Source organism: Leptonychotes weddellii, chromosome 5 (assembly GCF_054177405.1).
Source record: "Leptonychotes weddellii isolate Sample4059 chromosome 5, ASM5417740v2, whole genome shotgun sequence".
Classification (NCBI taxonomy): Eukaryota; Metazoa; Chordata; class Mammalia; order Carnivora; family Phocidae; genus Leptonychotes; species Leptonychotes weddellii.
Window position 1 is genome coordinate 141,733,746 of NC_138373.1, and position 18,346 is coordinate 141,752,091.

The 18,346-nt window shown below is 39.3% G+C and overlaps 1 protein-coding gene across 1 annotated transcript in view; it reads left to right on the forward strand.

Annotated features, from left to right (window-relative positions):
- The window catches only part of UTP20 (UTP20 small subunit processome component), a 92,713-nt gene that overhangs the window by 17,974 nt on the left and 56,393 nt on the right, over positions 1 to 18,346 (forward strand). The window contains exons 13-22 of the mRNA XM_081818990.1: positions 1,276 to 1,431; positions 1,574 to 1,662; positions 3,185 to 3,290; positions 4,987 to 5,137; positions 6,230 to 6,292; positions 7,057 to 7,215; positions 8,514 to 8,590; positions 11,541 to 11,620; positions 11,854 to 12,094; positions 16,373 to 16,558. Of these exons, the coding sequence (XP_081675116.1) occupies positions 1,276 to 1,431; positions 1,574 to 1,662; positions 3,185 to 3,290; positions 4,987 to 5,137; positions 6,230 to 6,292; positions 7,057 to 7,215; positions 8,514 to 8,590; positions 11,541 to 11,620; positions 11,854 to 12,094; positions 16,373 to 16,558 (1,308 nt within the window). The remainder of the gene's footprint in view (positions 1 to 1,275; positions 1,432 to 1,573; positions 1,663 to 3,184; positions 3,291 to 4,986; positions 5,138 to 6,229; positions 6,293 to 7,056; positions 7,216 to 8,513; positions 8,591 to 11,540; positions 11,621 to 11,853; positions 12,095 to 16,372; positions 16,559 to 18,346) is intronic.

Genomic DNA, 18,346 nt, shown 5'->3' on the forward strand with positions numbered 1-18,346 from the left:
ATCCAGCTTTGCAAAGATCTAGTTGAAAAGCTTTCCATGTGGAGGGAAGACTTAGTATAAAGGCTCTGGGATAGGAATAAGTTCAGTATGTTTGAGGAACCAAAAGAAAGCCTGTGTGTGTACAGAGCAGGGAGCAAGGAAGAAGGTGGAATGAGAGGACATGAGAGGCAGGCCAGCATCAGATCACATGGGGCCTTGTAAGGTTAGATAAGGAGTGTGGATTTTATTGGAGGAGCTCATTGGCAGGTGTGATGAAGCAGGCAAGCAATGACCTGCCTTTTTTTTTTTTTTAAAGCATCTCAGTGTTTTCTTGTAAGATTTTTGCAGATTGTTGAGTCTTTACTACTAGAAAGACTATATATCAAGGTATAGTGTCTTTCAGAAATTGTCAGTGAAATTAACTAAACTATCTGTTATAATTTCCAAACATTCAGTATCTTGATAAGTATGAAACAAAAAAGAATAGAACTTTTTAGTTAATTTTCATGATGATAGGGACACAGGACTAAAAACCTGATCTTCCACTTCTATTATGTAACAAGTTAACCAAACTGGACATGGGGGATAAATTATTAAAACAAATCATTTTACTTACTGTTTCTATGACTTGTCTTTCAATTAGATTTCTGTCTTTCAAGTAGAACTGAGGTGTAGTTCATTGGCAAAAGGGAAAAGAGGCAAACAAGAAAAGTGCCAAAGTAACAGATACCTAAAGCCAAATGTCATGTCAGAAAATGTCATCGAGTCAACATTTATGAGATTAAAGAAGCAGAGGCAGTTCTAAATCATAATCACTTTAGTGACATTTGTCAAATTCACCACTATGTGCAACATCATTCTATGTTTGTAAAGTAGTAAAATTTGTGTCAAAAAGGAAAGGGGGAATAGAGGAAGGAAGTCCGTTCATTACAATAAATTACCTCTCCAGTTTTTAAAAATATGTCCATCAGCAGAATGGACAGAAAAGAAGGAATCTGAATGAATCAGAAAATTCAGAAATAATGCATAAAACTAGAAGAGACTTGCTTTAAGTTATGAAGCAAATTAAAATAGAAAATAGAAAAAAGAACCAAAGGCATCGAAAAAGCCTCTTACTGAAAATCAGTAAACGACTCACATTTTTTTGTTATTTATATTCAACCACCACCACCAGTTCCCTCCTCCCCACAAATCTACCACGTGTGGAAAGGAACCAGTTTTATTTTAAACTTCAGAGGTCAAGAGGGATTATGTTCTCTCCTCTTTTAAACATTTGTTTTTCTTCTCTTCCTTCAGATCCTATTTAAGGCAGAAGAAGACTAGATCCAAGGGAGGAAAAGAACAGACCCCAGTATTGGACCACCTCTTATCTATAATTCAGTTACCCCCAAATAAAGATGCTACTTACCTTTCACATTCTTGGGCAGCCCTTGTCGTGTTACCTCATATTAGGTGAGAAAATAAACTGGTTAATTGTGAAAGAGATACTTAGCATGCTGATTTAAGCGTTTATTAGCCCTTCCTTGCTATTCCCTGAAAAAGCCACTGAATGCTGGTTTGAACTTTTCCCTTTGTCTCCCGGCTTCTTGGACAGACCTCCTGAGAAAGATAAGGTGATACCACTAGTCACATGCTTCATAGAGTCACTCTTCGTGAATGTTGACAGAGGCAGCTTTGGAAAAGGTCAGTTACAATCCCCATTTGTTTTCTTCTGTCTTCTCTGGCACAGCCAAAGTGACTGTAAACACATGAATCCTAGAGAATAGTGCTAACATTGTGCTCTGACACCACCCCCTCTATGGTAATTACAGAAAAAATAGGGTAAGATGGACATGTGGCACTTGTGCGTCACAGCGTGGCACCCAGGTGAGGGCAGCTTGAGCACAGGCTGAATCTGAGGACGAAGTGTCAGAGGGGGCCATGGTGTCTGAGACCCCTTATTTTCAAGTCCAGCTTGCGTCTTGTTCTCCGTCTCCCACGCACACTCTGTATATGCCTTATATCCAGGCACTGTCATTGGCTTTACCCTGAGCAAGATTCTAGCCTGCCCTGCTCAAAACACCCTTTCCTGTTGTATACTTGAACACCTCCTCTCACTAGCCTGAGAACAGCAGTTTGAAAGTAGGTATTTTGTTTCATTTTAGTACAGTGTTTCCTTTCTAACATTGTGTATAGTAGTTGTTCATTCATTTAGATATTACTGCGCTAGGTTCCCTGTTAGATACTAAGCAGACACATTAGAGAATAAAGTAGACTCATCACAGTTCAAGTGCTCAGTAGCCGTATGTGGCTGGTGGCTACCATACTGGACTGCAGCTGCATATCAGCCCAAGTACAGAACATTTCTGTCACGGCAGAAAGTTGTATTGGACAGCACTTTTCTAGTATCGAGAGCAGGGGTTGGCAAAATGTTTATGTAAAGCACCAGATAATAAATATTTTAGGTTTTCATATTCAGTCTTTGTGGCATATTCTTTATTGTTTGTTTGTTGTTTCAAACAACGCTTTTAAAATATAAAAAGCATTCTTCGCTTGCAGGCCGTATAAAAAACAGGCTACCTGCAAATCTGACTTGTGAACCAAAGTTTGCCAGCCTCTGGTCTAAGATGAAATGAATATCTAATTTATTTTATTTTATTTTTTTAAAGATTTTATTTATTTATTTGACAGAGAGAGACACAGTGAGAGAGGGAACACAAGCAGGGGGAGAGGGAGAGGGAGAAGCAGGCTTCCCGCCGAGCAGGGAGCCCGATGTGGGGCTCCATCCCAGAACTCTGGGATCATGACCTGAGCCGAAGGCAGACGCTTAACGACCGAGCCACCCAGGTGCCCCAAATGAATATCTAATTTAAAAAAATAATTGATTAGCTTTTGAAAAGTATAAGTGCATCTCCTTAAAAATTCTAATTTGGATAATGCCAGTGAGTGGGACCACCAGTTTTTCTTCTCATCTTAACTAATGAAACATACATTTTATTCTCTATTTTTTAATATATTTTTCTCTTAAGAAACCTGAAATACAAAACTTGGGAACCTTCTCTTTTCAGTTCCTTCCTGTTATATTCTGACATTTGATAGATGGTAAGGAGGCACAAATTCACTTTAAGAACTTCTATAAATAGCAAATATTAGATAAATGAGATGTCTGGTAGTTATTGTGTCAAAGGAATAAGTTATGTAGTTTCTCCTGTTTTTCTGCCCTTAGGAAACTTATTTGTTCTTTGTCAAGCTGTAAATACTCTGCTAAGTTTGGAAGAATCTTCTGAACTTCTTCATTTGGTTCCTGTGGAACGTGTGAAGAATTTAGTATTGTGAGTAAATATACCTCCCATTTATCTTAATCACAAATAAAATATAAAAGCTTCCGTTTTTGTGAAATCTTGGGCATAATGAAAGTCCTTGTTTTGATCTACTTTATACCTAAGTTGTATTCGTATTAGAAATGTATTACTGATTTGAATCCTTAACATAAGTACAGTTTTTACACAGTCTTTAAATGCAGATTCTTCATCTTTGTGGAGAGGTATTTTACCATGTGTGTAAACTAGTGTTGTAGGTTGTTTCCAACCCTAACATTGCACTCTGTTGACCTTCTAGAACTTCCTGAGTTGTTCCAACATACATATTTCTACTACATTCATTCTGTCTCAGCTTGACACGATCACCATTTCAGAACACTTTCCTGTGGTCCTTTTACTACATACCAACACAACCCAGTTTTTCCTTTTGTTTTTGTAAGTTGATGTCAGCCAGCTCCCGACTTTGGTATAGCACTGGGCTGTTACCAGAAAGCCGTTTTCTACTCAGCTCAGCCCCTTTCTAAAGGTCACACCTTTTGAAAACCTGGTAAAGTAGTTGATGACTTTTTCTGGAGTCTAATCCATTTTATTTTATTTTAAAGATTTTATTTATTCATTTGAGACAGAGAGATACAGAAAGAGCATGAGCAGGGGGAGAGGCAGAAGGAGAGGGAGAAGCAGACTCCCCGCTGAGCAGGAACCAGAGATCATGACCTGAGCCAAGGCAGACCCTTAACCACCTGAGCCACCCAGGCGCGCCTAGAGTCTAATCCATTTTAGTCCCATTTCTTTTTAAAACAGATTTATTCATTTCCTTCATTCAGTAAATATTCATTTGCTTTTTTCACATACCAGGCCCTTTTTTAGGCACTGGGAGACACAGTCAGTGAATGAAACACACAAAAAACCCTGCCTTCATGGAGCTACCATTCTAGCAAGAAGAAACGCTGAGCAAAATAAATAAGTAAAATGTATAGCATGTTACACAGTGGTAAGAACATTAAAGCAGAGTCGGGATAGGGAGAGTCTGGAGGTTGGGGACAACAGTTTCAAATAGGGAAAGCCTTACCAAGAATGAGAGAGACATTTGAGCAGAAGCACAGCAGCAGCAAGGGAGTAAATCATGAGGGATGTGGGATCTGGGGCTCTCTGCGTTCCTGACCTGGGGAGACTTGAGTGTCACTGCTGTAGTGGGTGCCCGGCAAGGAGCTGTTGTGGGACTTTTTTCTTGATCGCAGCACCAAGCCCACCTCCAACAGGCATATTTCTTGCATGGAACCAAAACTGGGGGTTCCAAGCAGTGGGAATGAAGCTGCTTTGTTGGCCTGTGTGAGGCCATCTCAGACATCTCAGATCCTCCTTGAGATATGTCCTGATAAGAATGAATAAATAAATGGAGACATATTAGCTTAAGGTAGGTGCCATAGCTTCTGTGCTCTTTCCCTGAGAAAACATCCCTCTGCAACTCCCACAGAGATAGGATATATGTGAGTGCTTCCACCTAGCTGTCTGTCGTCCTCGAGCAAATTACTCACTGTTGCAAGGCCTCAGATTCTTTATCTCTAAAATGACGCTAAATGTCCACATAAAACTTTTACCTGGTCCCTTTTACAGTTTCTTCACCAGTTGTGATTTTCTGTAGTTTCTATTATAGTCCACATACTCGACTGTATGGTGCAGGTTGGGTCTAATAAATATCTTGTTGCAGAACATTTCCTTTGGAGCCATCTGTGTTGCTGTTAGCCGATCTCTATTATCAGAGATTATCCTTATGTGGCTGCAAAGGGCCACTTTCTGAGGAAGCTTTAATGGAATTATTTCCCAAGTTACAAGCAAACATTTCAACTGGTGTATCCAAGGTAATGGTGTTTTGTGATGTGTCCTCAGTCTCTCATCTTTTGATTCTGTATGTATTGCCAGTGGTTGTCAGAGCTCCTTCATCAGAAAATGCTTCTGTGGGATGATTTCTGTTTAAAGCAGTGATTCCTAAACACTGACCTACAAATTGATTGCAGCAGGATTAATTGGGGAGCTTAATAAAAATACAAAGTCTGGGTTCTCACAGGCCAGAATTCTGACTCAGTAGGGCTGAAACTGAAAAAATCTGCATAGTTTTTTAAAGCCCCCTAGGTGATTCTGCTGTTTGGTCAGGTATACAGAAATATCTAAATACGTTACATACGAATAAAAATCACTAATTGCAACAGAATTGTATAGTTAATCAGATTCTTTGCATTTATTTACAGAGATGCTTGTAGTGTCATAGTTGAAAGAAAAACATGGTTCTATGGGCAACTTTATCTTCTAGTCTTATCTGGTCATTAAATTATTCCATATACTATTTGAATAAGGTGTTGGTTGGTGTCTAATATGAAATAAGGGATAGAATAACATGTATCTCGGGGCGCCTGGGTAGCTCAGTTGGTTAAGCGACTGCCTTCGGCTCAGGTCATGATCCTGGAGTCCGGGATCGAGTCCCATATCGGGCTCCCTGCTCAGCAGGGGGTCTGCTTCTCCCTCTGACCCTCCCGACCCTCCCCCCTCTCATGTGCTCTCTCTCTCATTCTCTCTCTCAAATAAATAAATAAAATCTTAAAAAAAAAAAAAATAGAATAACATGTATCTCTCAAGTGGTATATTTTCCTTAATTCTATAACACTTAGATCTCACTGGCTGTAAATCAGTTTTGTTTTTTTTTTAAAGATTTTATTTATTTATTTGACAGAGAGAGAGACGGCGAGAGTGGGAACACAAGCAGGGGGAGTGGGAGAGGGAGAAGCAGGCTTCCCGCGGAGCAGGGAGCCCGATGCGCGGGGCTCGATCCCAGGACCCTGGGATCATGACCTGAGCCGAAGGCAGATGCTTAACGACTGAGCCACCCAGGCACCCCTGTAAATCAGTTTCTTATGTGTAAACTTTGGAATTTGAAACATGCCTTTTACTTTCTCTAGATTCGGCTTTTGACAATAAGGATCCTAAACCACTTTGAGCTTCGACTTCCAGAATTGATGGAGGTATTTTAACTGTTAATTTGGATAACTTTTTAAAAACATAATTCATTTTTTAATTTCCAAAATGACACTTTTGCAGAAAATTCAAACACTGTTGTATAAATATCTATCTTAAAAACTGAAATTTTTGTTGTAATTCTTATTCCTGCCCACACTGAAAATTCACAGGTAATTGGTGAATATTCTTTCAGATTTTTTGTATCCACATGTATCGTTTGAACAAATGGCATCATGGAGGTTTTGCCATATCAGCACCTCGAGGCTTACCTCATTTCTTCAGAAGTTTAAACAGTAACCACAGTTTAAAATATCTTACATAACCAGTTCTCTGTTGATGGATGCTTAGGTGGGTTGTTCGTAATTTTTCAGCTTTTCCAGTAAAAGGGTAGTGAACATCCTTATGCTGATATCTTTGAATAGGGAAATATTCCCATAATGCAAAGTACTACTTCTAAAAGTAGAATTGTAGAGTGGTATATATACACATTTTTATTTCAACAAATGTGGCCAGTTGATTTCAGTCATTTTGAGAATCAGTTTCCTGTTTTTTACTTGTCATTTCTGTGCTAAACATTAATCTTAAATTATCTACCAAAAAGTAAATACTATGAGGAAAAATGAATCATTTACCCAAAAAAGTGTTGCTTATTTAATTTAAAACATTAACATAGCCCAGTTTTTCTTTTTTAGATCTTTGGCCACATTTCATGGTCTTTTTGGGAAATTAAAATACTGACCTGCCTCCTTTGTTTTCTCCATTCACTCAGGATGATGGGCTCTCAGAGCGTCAGTCTGCCTTCGCTATATTACGCCAGGCAGAACTTGTCCCAGCAACTGTGAGCGATTACAGAGAGAAGCTTCTTCATTTGAGAAAACTAAGACATGATGTGGTACAGGCTGCAGTCCCTGATGGGCCGTTACAGGAGGTATAAAACAGTGTCCCTGTTTTTTAAACTTAATTTATGCTTTATGATCTGTTTTGCTGGCTTTTGAAAAGAGAAACATATCAAGTAGTTAAAAAAAAAAATTTTTTTTTTTTTTTAAAGATTTTATTTATTTATTTGACAAAGAGAGACACAGTGAGAGAGGGAACACAAGCAGAGGGAGTGGGAGAGGGAGAAGCAGGCCTCCTGTGGAGCAGGGAGCCCGATGCGGGGCTCGATCCCAGGACCCTGGGATCATGACCTGAGCTGAAGGCAGACGCTTAACGACTGAGCCACCCAGGCGCCCCCCCAAAAAATTTTTTTTAACTAGATAAATCTCCAGTTTTCTTAGATGCTTTGAATTAAATGGCTCTGCCAGCTTTTTCGAAGTGGAAATAATTTACTCTCCTCTGTTCTCCTGAATAGGTGCATGATATGTGAAGGTAGGTAGGAAGTGGCAACAGGAGTACTCATCGTCAAGTTTAAAACTTGATATTCTTCCTCAGTTGTGGTCATGACCTCGGGATGTCAGACCTCTACCTTTGGTATTGGGGATTTTTCATCCATGACCCTTGAAGATGGATCATAGATCCCTTTGGCAGGAAGGCCGAGTAGAGGCATTCCCTTTAGATCAGAGTGGTTCCACTCTTAACCTGTTTTATATATTACTGTTCTGTATTGTTTCGTTTTGGAAAAGGGCTCTGCTGTGAAAATAGTAACAAACACCTCACCTCCAAATATTATTAGAACTACCATTCTATATGATGCCTCCCTAGCACATGGGGATGTGAGTAATAATGATGGTTGTTCTCAAGGCGACCGAGAAAACTTCAGACCCTCTGAACTGAATACCTTTGATGCCTAATTTTGAAAACTCAGCCACTGCTTGCAAAGCCCCAGCTGCCATTCACAGTGTACTGTCTTGGGTTCCTCGGTATCTGTGCTTTACTGCTTACTCCTCAGGTTTTGTCCTACATGGTAACAGTAAGAGCAGTATTTGGTAGGTGGGAATTTAATCATGAGTCAGGTCTGTTGATTCAAATGCTGTAGCCTTTGTGAACATCTAGAGTGAGTTTGAGTACATTTGCTTTAATGATTCTTTTCTGTTAAATAGCGAGTGACGTTTTGGGGAGAGTTGGAAAATTATTATACACTGAATTTTGGATTGGTACCTACAACTTGTTCCTTAAAGCACACGCTTCTTTCCAACCTCTGGTTGTCTGAGTTAGGATATTTGTATTTTTGGGTGTTCTATTGTAGTTTTATTACCCATTTACTAAACTCGCCTCCTATCATCGCAGGTGCCGCTTCGTTATTTATTAGGCATGTTGTATGTTAACTTCAGTGCCCTCTGGGATCCTGTCATTGAACTCATAAGGTAAGCATGGGTTAAACGGATGAAGCCGTTATGTTTTAACTATTACTGCGGAGTGATCAGGCCATTATTCTACTCCTTCTAGGCATGACTTAAATGAATGGGTGTGTATAGTATCTGTAGCTCCAGTCCTTTGTGGGACAAAGTAAAGAAAAAGGAAACATCAATTATTCTCTCTAATGCCAAGTTTTTCAACAGTTTGAATGTTCTGTGTATGTTTCTTTGTGCAGTGAAATGACTTTGGAGGACTTTCTCTTTTTACGTATTGCTGATTTTTTTTACAGTGACAAGATATTATATAATAACTGCAAAATTTTATTTTATATATATTGAGTCAGTGAGCCACACTTTAGTTTAAATTTTTATTTATATTTATATATTTATTAATGTATATTTATATTTGTATCATATATTACATGTTTTTATATATCTAATATATTTTATGTATCTATTTGTATATAGAAAAGAAAATATATATTATAAATATATTCATATTTTCATATAAATTAATATTTATACTTTATATATTTTATTAATATTTTATGTATGTTGAGTCAGTGAGCCACACTTTAGTTTAAAAATAACGACTTTTTAAAACCCTAGTTGTCTAAGGCAAAATTCCCTTAGCTCTAAAAAGGACCTTAATAATCATATAGAAAATACATATATTGTGTCTCATATGTAGTCTGTCCTTTTGCAGACATTTGTCTTCAGATGGTCTACTCTGGCTTTTTGTCAGATTAGAAATATATCATGTGTGACTTCTCAGAACCCTAACCATTGGTTTTTATCTGACAGAAGTAGAATAAACAAATCTCTTTCCAATTTGGAACCAATTTGTCTGCCTTTTACTGCCCTTTAGAACCATCAAACCATTATGCTGAAAATCAAGGCCTTCCTAACATCAACTTCATAATTTTGTTTATTGCGCTTAAGGAAGAATCTGATATATGTGTTACCAATAGCCCACTATTAAAAATGTTGGTTTCTCAGTTACTGAATGCCTTTAATGGTTCTCCATGGCTGGTAGGCTGTCTCCTGTTGGGTACATTTATCTGTCTGAAAACTGGTTTATTTGTCATGTATAGTCAACAACATATATAGTTCATGTCTTATGTAATGGTTATCCACCTTTGCCTAACAATCTGTATTTTGCCCACGGACATCCCTTTGGTCAGAGGCAGTGATGCCTAGGAACTGGAGACTGATCTTTGCTAAGAAGCACTTTAATCTGGGCTGACACAGGCCTCAGAATGCATGAAAAGTAGCCAGGAAAAAGGGAGGCAGGAGTCTAGCCTGTGTCACTATGGAGACTGTCTTCAGGTTGCTACTCAGTAGAGCTGTTGGCTGAGACCTGCTTAAGAGTCTCTACTGGCCCATCATCTGTTTAGGAACACAAACACATACTCCACACACACACACTTAATCACAACCAGCTATAGCAATAAAAAGGGTGTTGGGCTGTGGCATTATTAATTAAAGATGATAGATGATATCCAATCTCCAAATGTAAAAAAAAAAAAAAAAAGGCTCTTGGTCCTCACCTGGCCAGGTGCCCTGTGCTGTTCAGGAAAGGCCAGACCTGCTCCTTCAAACTCCATAGTCTGTGACCCCCAAGAGCTAGGGCAAGGCCTCATGCTCCCATCTGGGTGCTGGTGAATGTTGACCCCCTCCTTGGAGTCCATGTGGTCACGCACAGGCCTAGGGGTGATCAGTAAAATATTACAAACAGAAAAAAAAAATCATATTCTTGGAAAATTAATGGCAGAAAGAATATAAACATTTTGAGACTATTGTTGCTAAGATACCAGATTATATAAACACATGATTCATCTCTTCAAATTCTGAAAGGTATGTTTCATGTAGTTTTTATTTTGCCTTTTTGTTAACAAAAGTATATTTTAATTTGGTGGAAGAAAAATCAACATTTAACGTTAGCTTTCAACAAACAGTTTTCTCTTAAGTCCTCTCCTTTCTTTACTGTGCCATATTGCCTCATACCTGATGCGTGTTCCCATTATTGTGCCTTTAAAAATAGTCTTCTTATAGGCATCTGCTTAGGTTTTTAAAAATATCCTTTAGTATTTTGTGATTATAAAAATAATTCCTCTTCAAAAAGTTAAAAAAAGAAATACCATATGGTTCAGTAATTCCACTGCTGGGAATTTACCAAAGAAAACAAAAACGCTAGTTCAAAAAGATATATGTTTACTGCAGCATTATTTACAATAGCCAAGATATGGAAGCAACCTAAGTGTCCATCAGTAAATGAATGGATAAGAAAGATGTGGTGTATGTATACTATGGAATATTACACAGCCATAGAAAAGGGTGAGGTCATGCCATTTGAGATAACGTGGGTGGACCTAGAGAGTATTACGCTAAGTGAAATAAGTCAGACTGAAAAGATAAATATCATATTATTCCACTTGTAAATGGAATCTTAAAAAAAAGGGAATAAACAAAAAGCAGAATCAGACCTACAAATACAAAGAACAAACTGATGGTTCCCAGAGGGGAGGGGATGGGAGGGTTGGGCAAAATGGGTGAACAAGAGTGGGAGATACAGTCTTCTAGTTATGGAATGAATAAGTAACGGAAGGCAGAGCATAGGGAATACAGTCAGTGATATTGTAATAGCAATGTAATAGGGCAGATGGTAGCTACGATTTGTGGTGAGCATAGCATAATATAATAATTTGTCAAATCACTAAGTTGTATACCTGAAACTAATATTGTGTGTCAACTATACTCAAGTTAATTAATTAATAATAATAATTCCAGCTCAGTGCAGGCATTTTGAAAAATATAAAGAAGTACAAATGTTGTTTAAGCCCTATATTCAGGGATAACCTAATTAAATTTTAGTTATATCCTTTCACTTTTTTTTTCCTATGTGAGATCTTTTAAAAGGATTATACCACATATTTTGTTTTGTGATCTTTTCTCTTAGTTCTCATGCACACGAAATGGAAAATAAGCAATTTTGGAAAGTCTACTATGAACATCTAGAAAAAGCAGCTGTACACGCTGGTATGTAAGGGAAGTGAAGGGGAGACTGGGAAGAAAAGATGTTGTGTATTTAATTTTTTACTGCTTTAGTGCACATGAATGGGGAAACAAATGAAAAATGAATTATCTTGATAACCTTTGGATATAATTTATTGTTTCCTCCTATATTGAGAAAGAAACGCCCTCACTTGAGGAAACACATAGGACAAATGCCAACATTTCTCTAGTGGTTCTGACGACTTTTCACCTTGCAGAGAAAGAGCTGCAAAATGATGTCAGAGACGAGGAGTCCATTGGAGATGAAAGTTGGGAGCAAACTCAGGAAGGAGATGTTGGAGCTCTTTATCATGAACAGTTAGCATTGAAAACTGACTGTCAGGAAAGACTGGACCACACCAACTTTCGTTTTTTGCTCTGGCGAGCTCTGGCAAAATTCCCGGAGAGGGTAGAGCCACGGTCCAGGGAGCTCTCCCCACTTTTCTTGAGATTTATCAAGTAAGTATTCTTTTCTAGGAACGTCCCTGGTGGGGTGTGAAGAAGAGAAGATGCAAAGTTCTTAAGCTCCCAAGTAGCCTGAGTGTTTTTATATGTTAGTGTGTCTATATAGCACTGGCTGTCTCAGAAAACAACTAGTTTTTGTCACCACTTAATTTTACACAAGTCAAAATCTCACCAGCCTATAAATGATGTTAATAAAAATTCCAGGTTAAATTAAAAAAATCTAAAAATAAAAATTCCAGGTTACAAAATAAGAAAGGCCATATTGAATTCAATCAATGTACAAAGCCCTTGTTGTTTCTTGCCCTGTTGTTTGTTGTTTTATTTCCTGCCTGGGGCATTATTTTCCAGTAACGCAAGCCCAGCCACTCTGTTGTGAGCCTCCTGATGTTTCCCAGGATGCTGAGGGAATATACTCTCAAAGAATAACAAGAACTTTCTGAAGCATCGTTTTGTTGTGACTAAGTAGGCTGTGTGAGAGTTGGGTTACTTTAAAACTCTGAAGATAAGGGATATGATGTACAGAACAGTACTAATCATTCAATAAAAAGTATGTTTTCCAGTAATACTTCATTATATGGGAAATTGCCATCGGTATAGGTGAAGCAGGCTACAAACCACAACATGCTTGGTTTGTTCACGGAACAGCCAGGAAGTGTCAGTGGCCGGAGCAGTGACCCTAGGAGAAAGTAGTTGGAAATGAGGGCAAAAACTTAACGGGACCAAATTGTGTAGGGCCTTTAAGTGATCGTAAAGGACTTTGGTTTTTTTCTCTTAGTGAAATGGAAAGCCATTAGAAGGTTTAAACAGAGGGATGGCATGACTTAAATTTCTTGAGGGTTTTTCTAACTATCATGTTGAGAATAGACTGTAGGTTGGCCAGAACAGAGAGACCAGTTTCAGAGATTATGAAAGTCCAGGCAAGAAATGATGGTGACTTGACCAAGGTACTAGTATTATCTTGTACAGAGTACAACTGATGAAAGGTGGTTGAATTCTGGATATTCTTGGATTTGAATTCAGTAAAAAATATTTTTGAAGGATTACAACCAGCTCAGCCTGTGGGGTTTGGTCAGCCAACAGATCAGACGTATGGGTGTTTGGGGGGCAGAGGGGCCATCCAGGAGGGTGAAGGGGAGGAATTGGGGATGTCTCTAAAGTTTTGATCTGAGCGAATGGAAGAAGAGAGTCACCATTTACTGAGATTGGGAGGATTGAAGAGGTTTGCAGATTTGTGGGGAAGATCCGCTGTTCATTTTTAGACATGTTCAGTTTGGGATACCGAATAGACATCTAAGTAGGAGTGTTAAGTAGGCAATTGAATTTGGAGTTTAAAGCTCAAGGGAAAGGTTTGGCCTAAAGGTTATAAATTTGAGGATCATCAGTATACAGATGATTTTTTTAAATTAAGTGACCAGGAATGAGGCCACACCTAAAGTGCAAATGTAGAGAGAGAACACTTCCAAGGACTGATACTGCTATTTATAGAGGTTGAAGATAAGGAACCAGCAAAGGAAGCCAGGAAAGAGTGACAGAGGAAGAACCAAGACCTCATAGTATCCCAGGAGCCAAGTGAAGAAAGTATTTCAAAGAGGAAGTAATCAGTTGGCTCAAACGTATCTGAGGCATCAGTCAGATGAAGCATAAGGCTTAACCATTGGCTTTAGAAGTGACTTTAACAAGAGTTGTTTTGGTTAACCTAATAGGGATGAAAGCCTGATTAAAATGAGCTTAAAAGGAAATGAAGAAGAAAAATGAAAACGAGTATGGACAGTTCTTATAAAAAAGAAGCAGACAGGTGGAGGGAGATGTGGGAGCAGAGAGAGCTGCTGTTGCTAGGTAGCTATGAAAGATTTAAACAGCATATATTTGTATAATGCTGGTTTGAATGAAGGGGGGGAAGATTTGTAATGCAAGAGCGGGAATAAAATGGCTGGAGTCATGTTTTTGAACAGTTAAGAGAAGATAGGATCCAATGCATAAGTAGAAAAGTTTACGTGAATAATTCATTCTGGCAAAGGTTATAAGCGAAAATTCAGGCAGGTCACTAGATACCATGGTGGAAGAGTAATGATTTTTTCGCCTGATTCTTCAGGCTTTAATTTACTTATAGAATGAAAACAGTGATATTTAGCTTCCTTGCTTTGTTTTGAAGATCATATAATGTTTATCACTTGTTTTGTGGAGTGCAAAAAGCTATACACTTGCAAGCTAGGACTAATGGTGTTAATAGGAAATAAATTTCTTACCATGTTAAGTTTCCAAATTTTTCCCTAAAGAAAGAAGTAGATTACAAATGGATTACTAGAAATGGAGAGAGGAGTCGGTGAAGAGAAGTGGTTTCTGAATTTAAAAAGACTTAGAGACTAAAGATACACAATTTTTTTAAATATTTAAAATTAGTTGGCAATGATTACCTGTAGCAAGTACTTTTATATAGGTGATCCAAACTAATGGAAAACTCAAATGTCACCTTTAATTCCAACTTTGAAATATATTATGGGCTTTTTATTTTATCTTATTTTATTCTTTAGTTTTTGACTAGAAATTTGTATTTCGAAACCTGTTTCAAACCATTCAGTATTAGAATTAATTTGTGAATCCCTTATAACCATTCTTTTTTTTTTTTTTAATAGATTTTATTTATTTGAGACCGAGAGAATGAGAGACAGAGAGCATGAGAGGGAGGAGGGTCAGAGGGAGAAGCAGACTCCCTGCCGAGCAGGGAGCCCGATGCGGGACTCGATCCTGGGACTCCAGGATCATGACCTGAGCCGAAGGCAGTCGCCCAACCAACTGAGCCACCCAGGCGCCCCCTTATAACCATTCTTTGAGCGAACCAAACCAGAAACAGGAATCACTAATGATGACAACAGTGTCCCGATAATAGGTGACATCTAATGAGTACTTGCCACGTACTGGGAGCACTCTTGTAAGCGCTCTGTGTGAGTTCTCTCACTTCACGTATGGAGAAAAGGTTTAAACAAATATGTCCTATATGGCTAACTGAGTGTTGAGAATATACTAGGGTGTCATGAAGTGGATGATGGTATGGTGTATAAGGGACACAGCAGCTTGGCTCATTTTAATCCTCACTCATCCTTTTTTAATGTGTTAAGTGCTAGATCCTGCTGGGTGACAGTACAAAGTCAAATATGGTGTATCATCTCAACTCTCCAGGTGTCGTTTAATGTGTATTAACCTGGAGTTTCTTCTGTGTGTTGATTGGGTGCTGTCCTCACACATGTTACTTTATCAGTATATTTTTAAGTGCAGACTTTAAAGTCTGTCTGATCAGTTTCCTTACATCCATAGCCCAGTGCCATGCACAAAACAGACAACAAATGAATAACTGTTGGATGAGTAAATTAAAGTGACACAAAACCAGTGCACTATATGACAGCCTTCAAGATGATATTTGTTACTTAAAACAATGGGCCACAGGGGCGCCTGGGTGGCTTAGTCGTTAAGCGTCTGCCTTCGGCTCAGGTCATGATCTCAGGGTCCTGGGATTGAGCCCCACATCGGGCTCCCTTCTCGGTGGGAAGCCTGCTTCTCCCTCTCCCACTTCCCCTGCTTGTGTTCCCTCTCTTGCTGTCTCTTTTCTGTCAAATAAATAAATAAAATCTTCAAAAAAAACAAAAACAAAAACACTGGGCCACAATTAAAGGGATGGAATTTAATAAAAATAAATGTGAATACCAATGTGAATACCACAGGCTTAGTTTAAAGAGACAGAAGGGAAAGACTTACTGATTTTCATTGCCTGGACATTCAGTTTGAGTCAGTGTCATGTTGTGACTGCCCCCTAAAGCAACAGAGTTGACCATTCCATCTGTCTTACCAGACCACGTCCAGAGGACTGAATTTCATTGCGGCACTGTATTTGCAAAAGGACATTGGCAGAGTAGAATGTGTCTGGTGGAAAGTGACCAGCATGCTCTTAATGCTATGCTTTAATTAATTATTTAATATAATCCAACCCTACACTGCCTTCCCCAGTTATGGTTCCAGAAACAGGGTGACTGATTCCAACTCCGTCCAAAAGGGACTTTTCAAATATTTTCAACAGTGCGATTTTAAAAGTGTAACTGCAGTTAGTGGTAGTTTGTCAGATAGGGTACTTAAGCGGGGCTGAATAAAAAAGAATAATGTGAGGAGGCTTGGCTGAGGTGCCGCTGAAGACTGCTCAGTGCGTGACTCTGAACCATGGCCATGCATCCGTCTGTCATAAACAGAACGAGGACATTTCGGCTTCATCTCTTTCCACTGTAGCAATGAGTATTACCCGGCAGACCTTCAAGTCGCTCCAACCCAGGATCTGCGAAGGAAAGCCAAAGGGGAGGCAGCAGAGGAAGTAGAAGAGGAACCTGCTGCTGGAGATGCCGAAGAGCTGGAGGAAGAAGCGGTGCCCATGGACGAACCCTCACAGAAGAAAAAGACAAGAAGAGCTGCAGCAAAGTAAGTTCAGCGTTGCTGAAAGATCACAGATCCAGGGTTCTAGGAGAAATGGGATGAGACCTCTGATGGCCTGAGTGTGACAGAGCCTTGGACAAGATGAACCACCCAGATGATTACTTACATAAGTGCTGTATATCCCCCGGGGATTTTCTTAACTTCCTGTCTTCAGAGTTTTTTGGTTGCTTGTTATTACTAATTTTTTCTTAGTTAGCCTCAGACTGTTAGAGTTGGAGGGACTTTGGGGTTATCTAATCATGTCTTTTTTACAGATAGAGTATTGGGCCTGGAGTGGTTGAATGCTCTTTGACCTTTCCCCTTCACTTTGATGGCACCGGGTGTTATGTTTCTTTGCTAGGGGACCACGTAATGGAACATCTCTTCTCTTGTAAATAAACTGCGTCAGCACTTTTACTTTGCCTTTTGACTTCTTGCCTGGTTGCCTTTTTTTCCCCATGCTTTTACATTCTCTTTACTGTCCTGTGGGTTGTTCATTTACCTAACTTGTTAAGAAATCTTAGAAAAAGTAGAAGTGATCAGGCTTTCAGAAGTTCCTGCAGCTTACTTGAAGACTGTCTGAATTGGGGCAGCAAGGATCCAGTGTATTGGTGCTTCCATGTTATTTTAAAACTTCAGATCTCAATCTGATACGCCCCTTTGTTGAGTCTTCCCACGAACCATTTATTGGTTCATTCAGCAACTGTATTGATTGCCTTCTAAGTGTTGGGCTGCAGGGGCTCCTGGGTGGCTCAGATGGTTAAGCGTCTGCCTTTGGCTCAGGTCATGATCCCAGGGTCCTGGGATCGAGCCCCACATCAGGCTCCTGGCTCAGCGAGGAGTCTGCTTCTCCCTCTCCCTCTGCCTCTCTCCCTGCTCATGCTTTCTCTCTCTCTCTCTGTAGCTCTGTGTCTCAAATGAATGAGTGTTGGGCTGCAAAGATGAAGGGTACTTAGCCTCCACTACGCAGGAAGCAGTCTGATGCCTGGTCGAATTTTTTTATAGAAGTATTTTTAAAGGAGTTCAAGGATAAGACAAATAAAAAAACAACAAAAAAACCCAACGTGTTACAGGAACATACTAAAAAATGACTTAATTCTACCACAAAGAGAAGACTGCTACAGAGGGCCCCACTGAAGCTGAAAGATGAAAGTCGGCCAGGCAGCTGAGGCAGGGAGGGACTCTGCCGCTGATGGAAATAGTGCGTAAGGCAGAGGGGCAAGAAAGAGCATGGCCGCGTGTCCTGGAACTGTAGTTCTTTCTCTGTTTCTACCTGACAGATCTCTGAGCGTTCTGTCCCCTGCTATCCCTCTCAGACAAAGATCACGGTTTTCTTCTTCATGTCCTCAGCAAATAGCTAGCAAAAGATTAGTCCTTGTCTTCGGTGAATAAATGAATAAACTATTTATCCAGTCATGCCTCATCTTTCTCACACCTGGACCTTTTCTGTGTCCTTCCCTCTTTCTGCTGTGCCCTTGCCTCATTTCTGCCAACTGAAATTCTACTCATACTTCCAGAAACAGTTCCTGTACTACTTCTTCACTGAAGCTTTTCCTGTCTTCTAAACTGAAAGTTCTCTTAACTCGGCTTCAGACTTTCAGAAGAGCCATCCATGCTTCTATCATGGTGCCTCTCCTTGCCTTGGATATTAATTTTTTATAGATCTGCTATGTAAATCAGAATGTCTTTAAGGATAAGGTCCACGTCTGTAGCCAAACTTAGAATATTGCTAACATACACCATTGAAAATGTGAGTAAATTGGTAATCACATTCCTAGTGCCACCTCAATACAT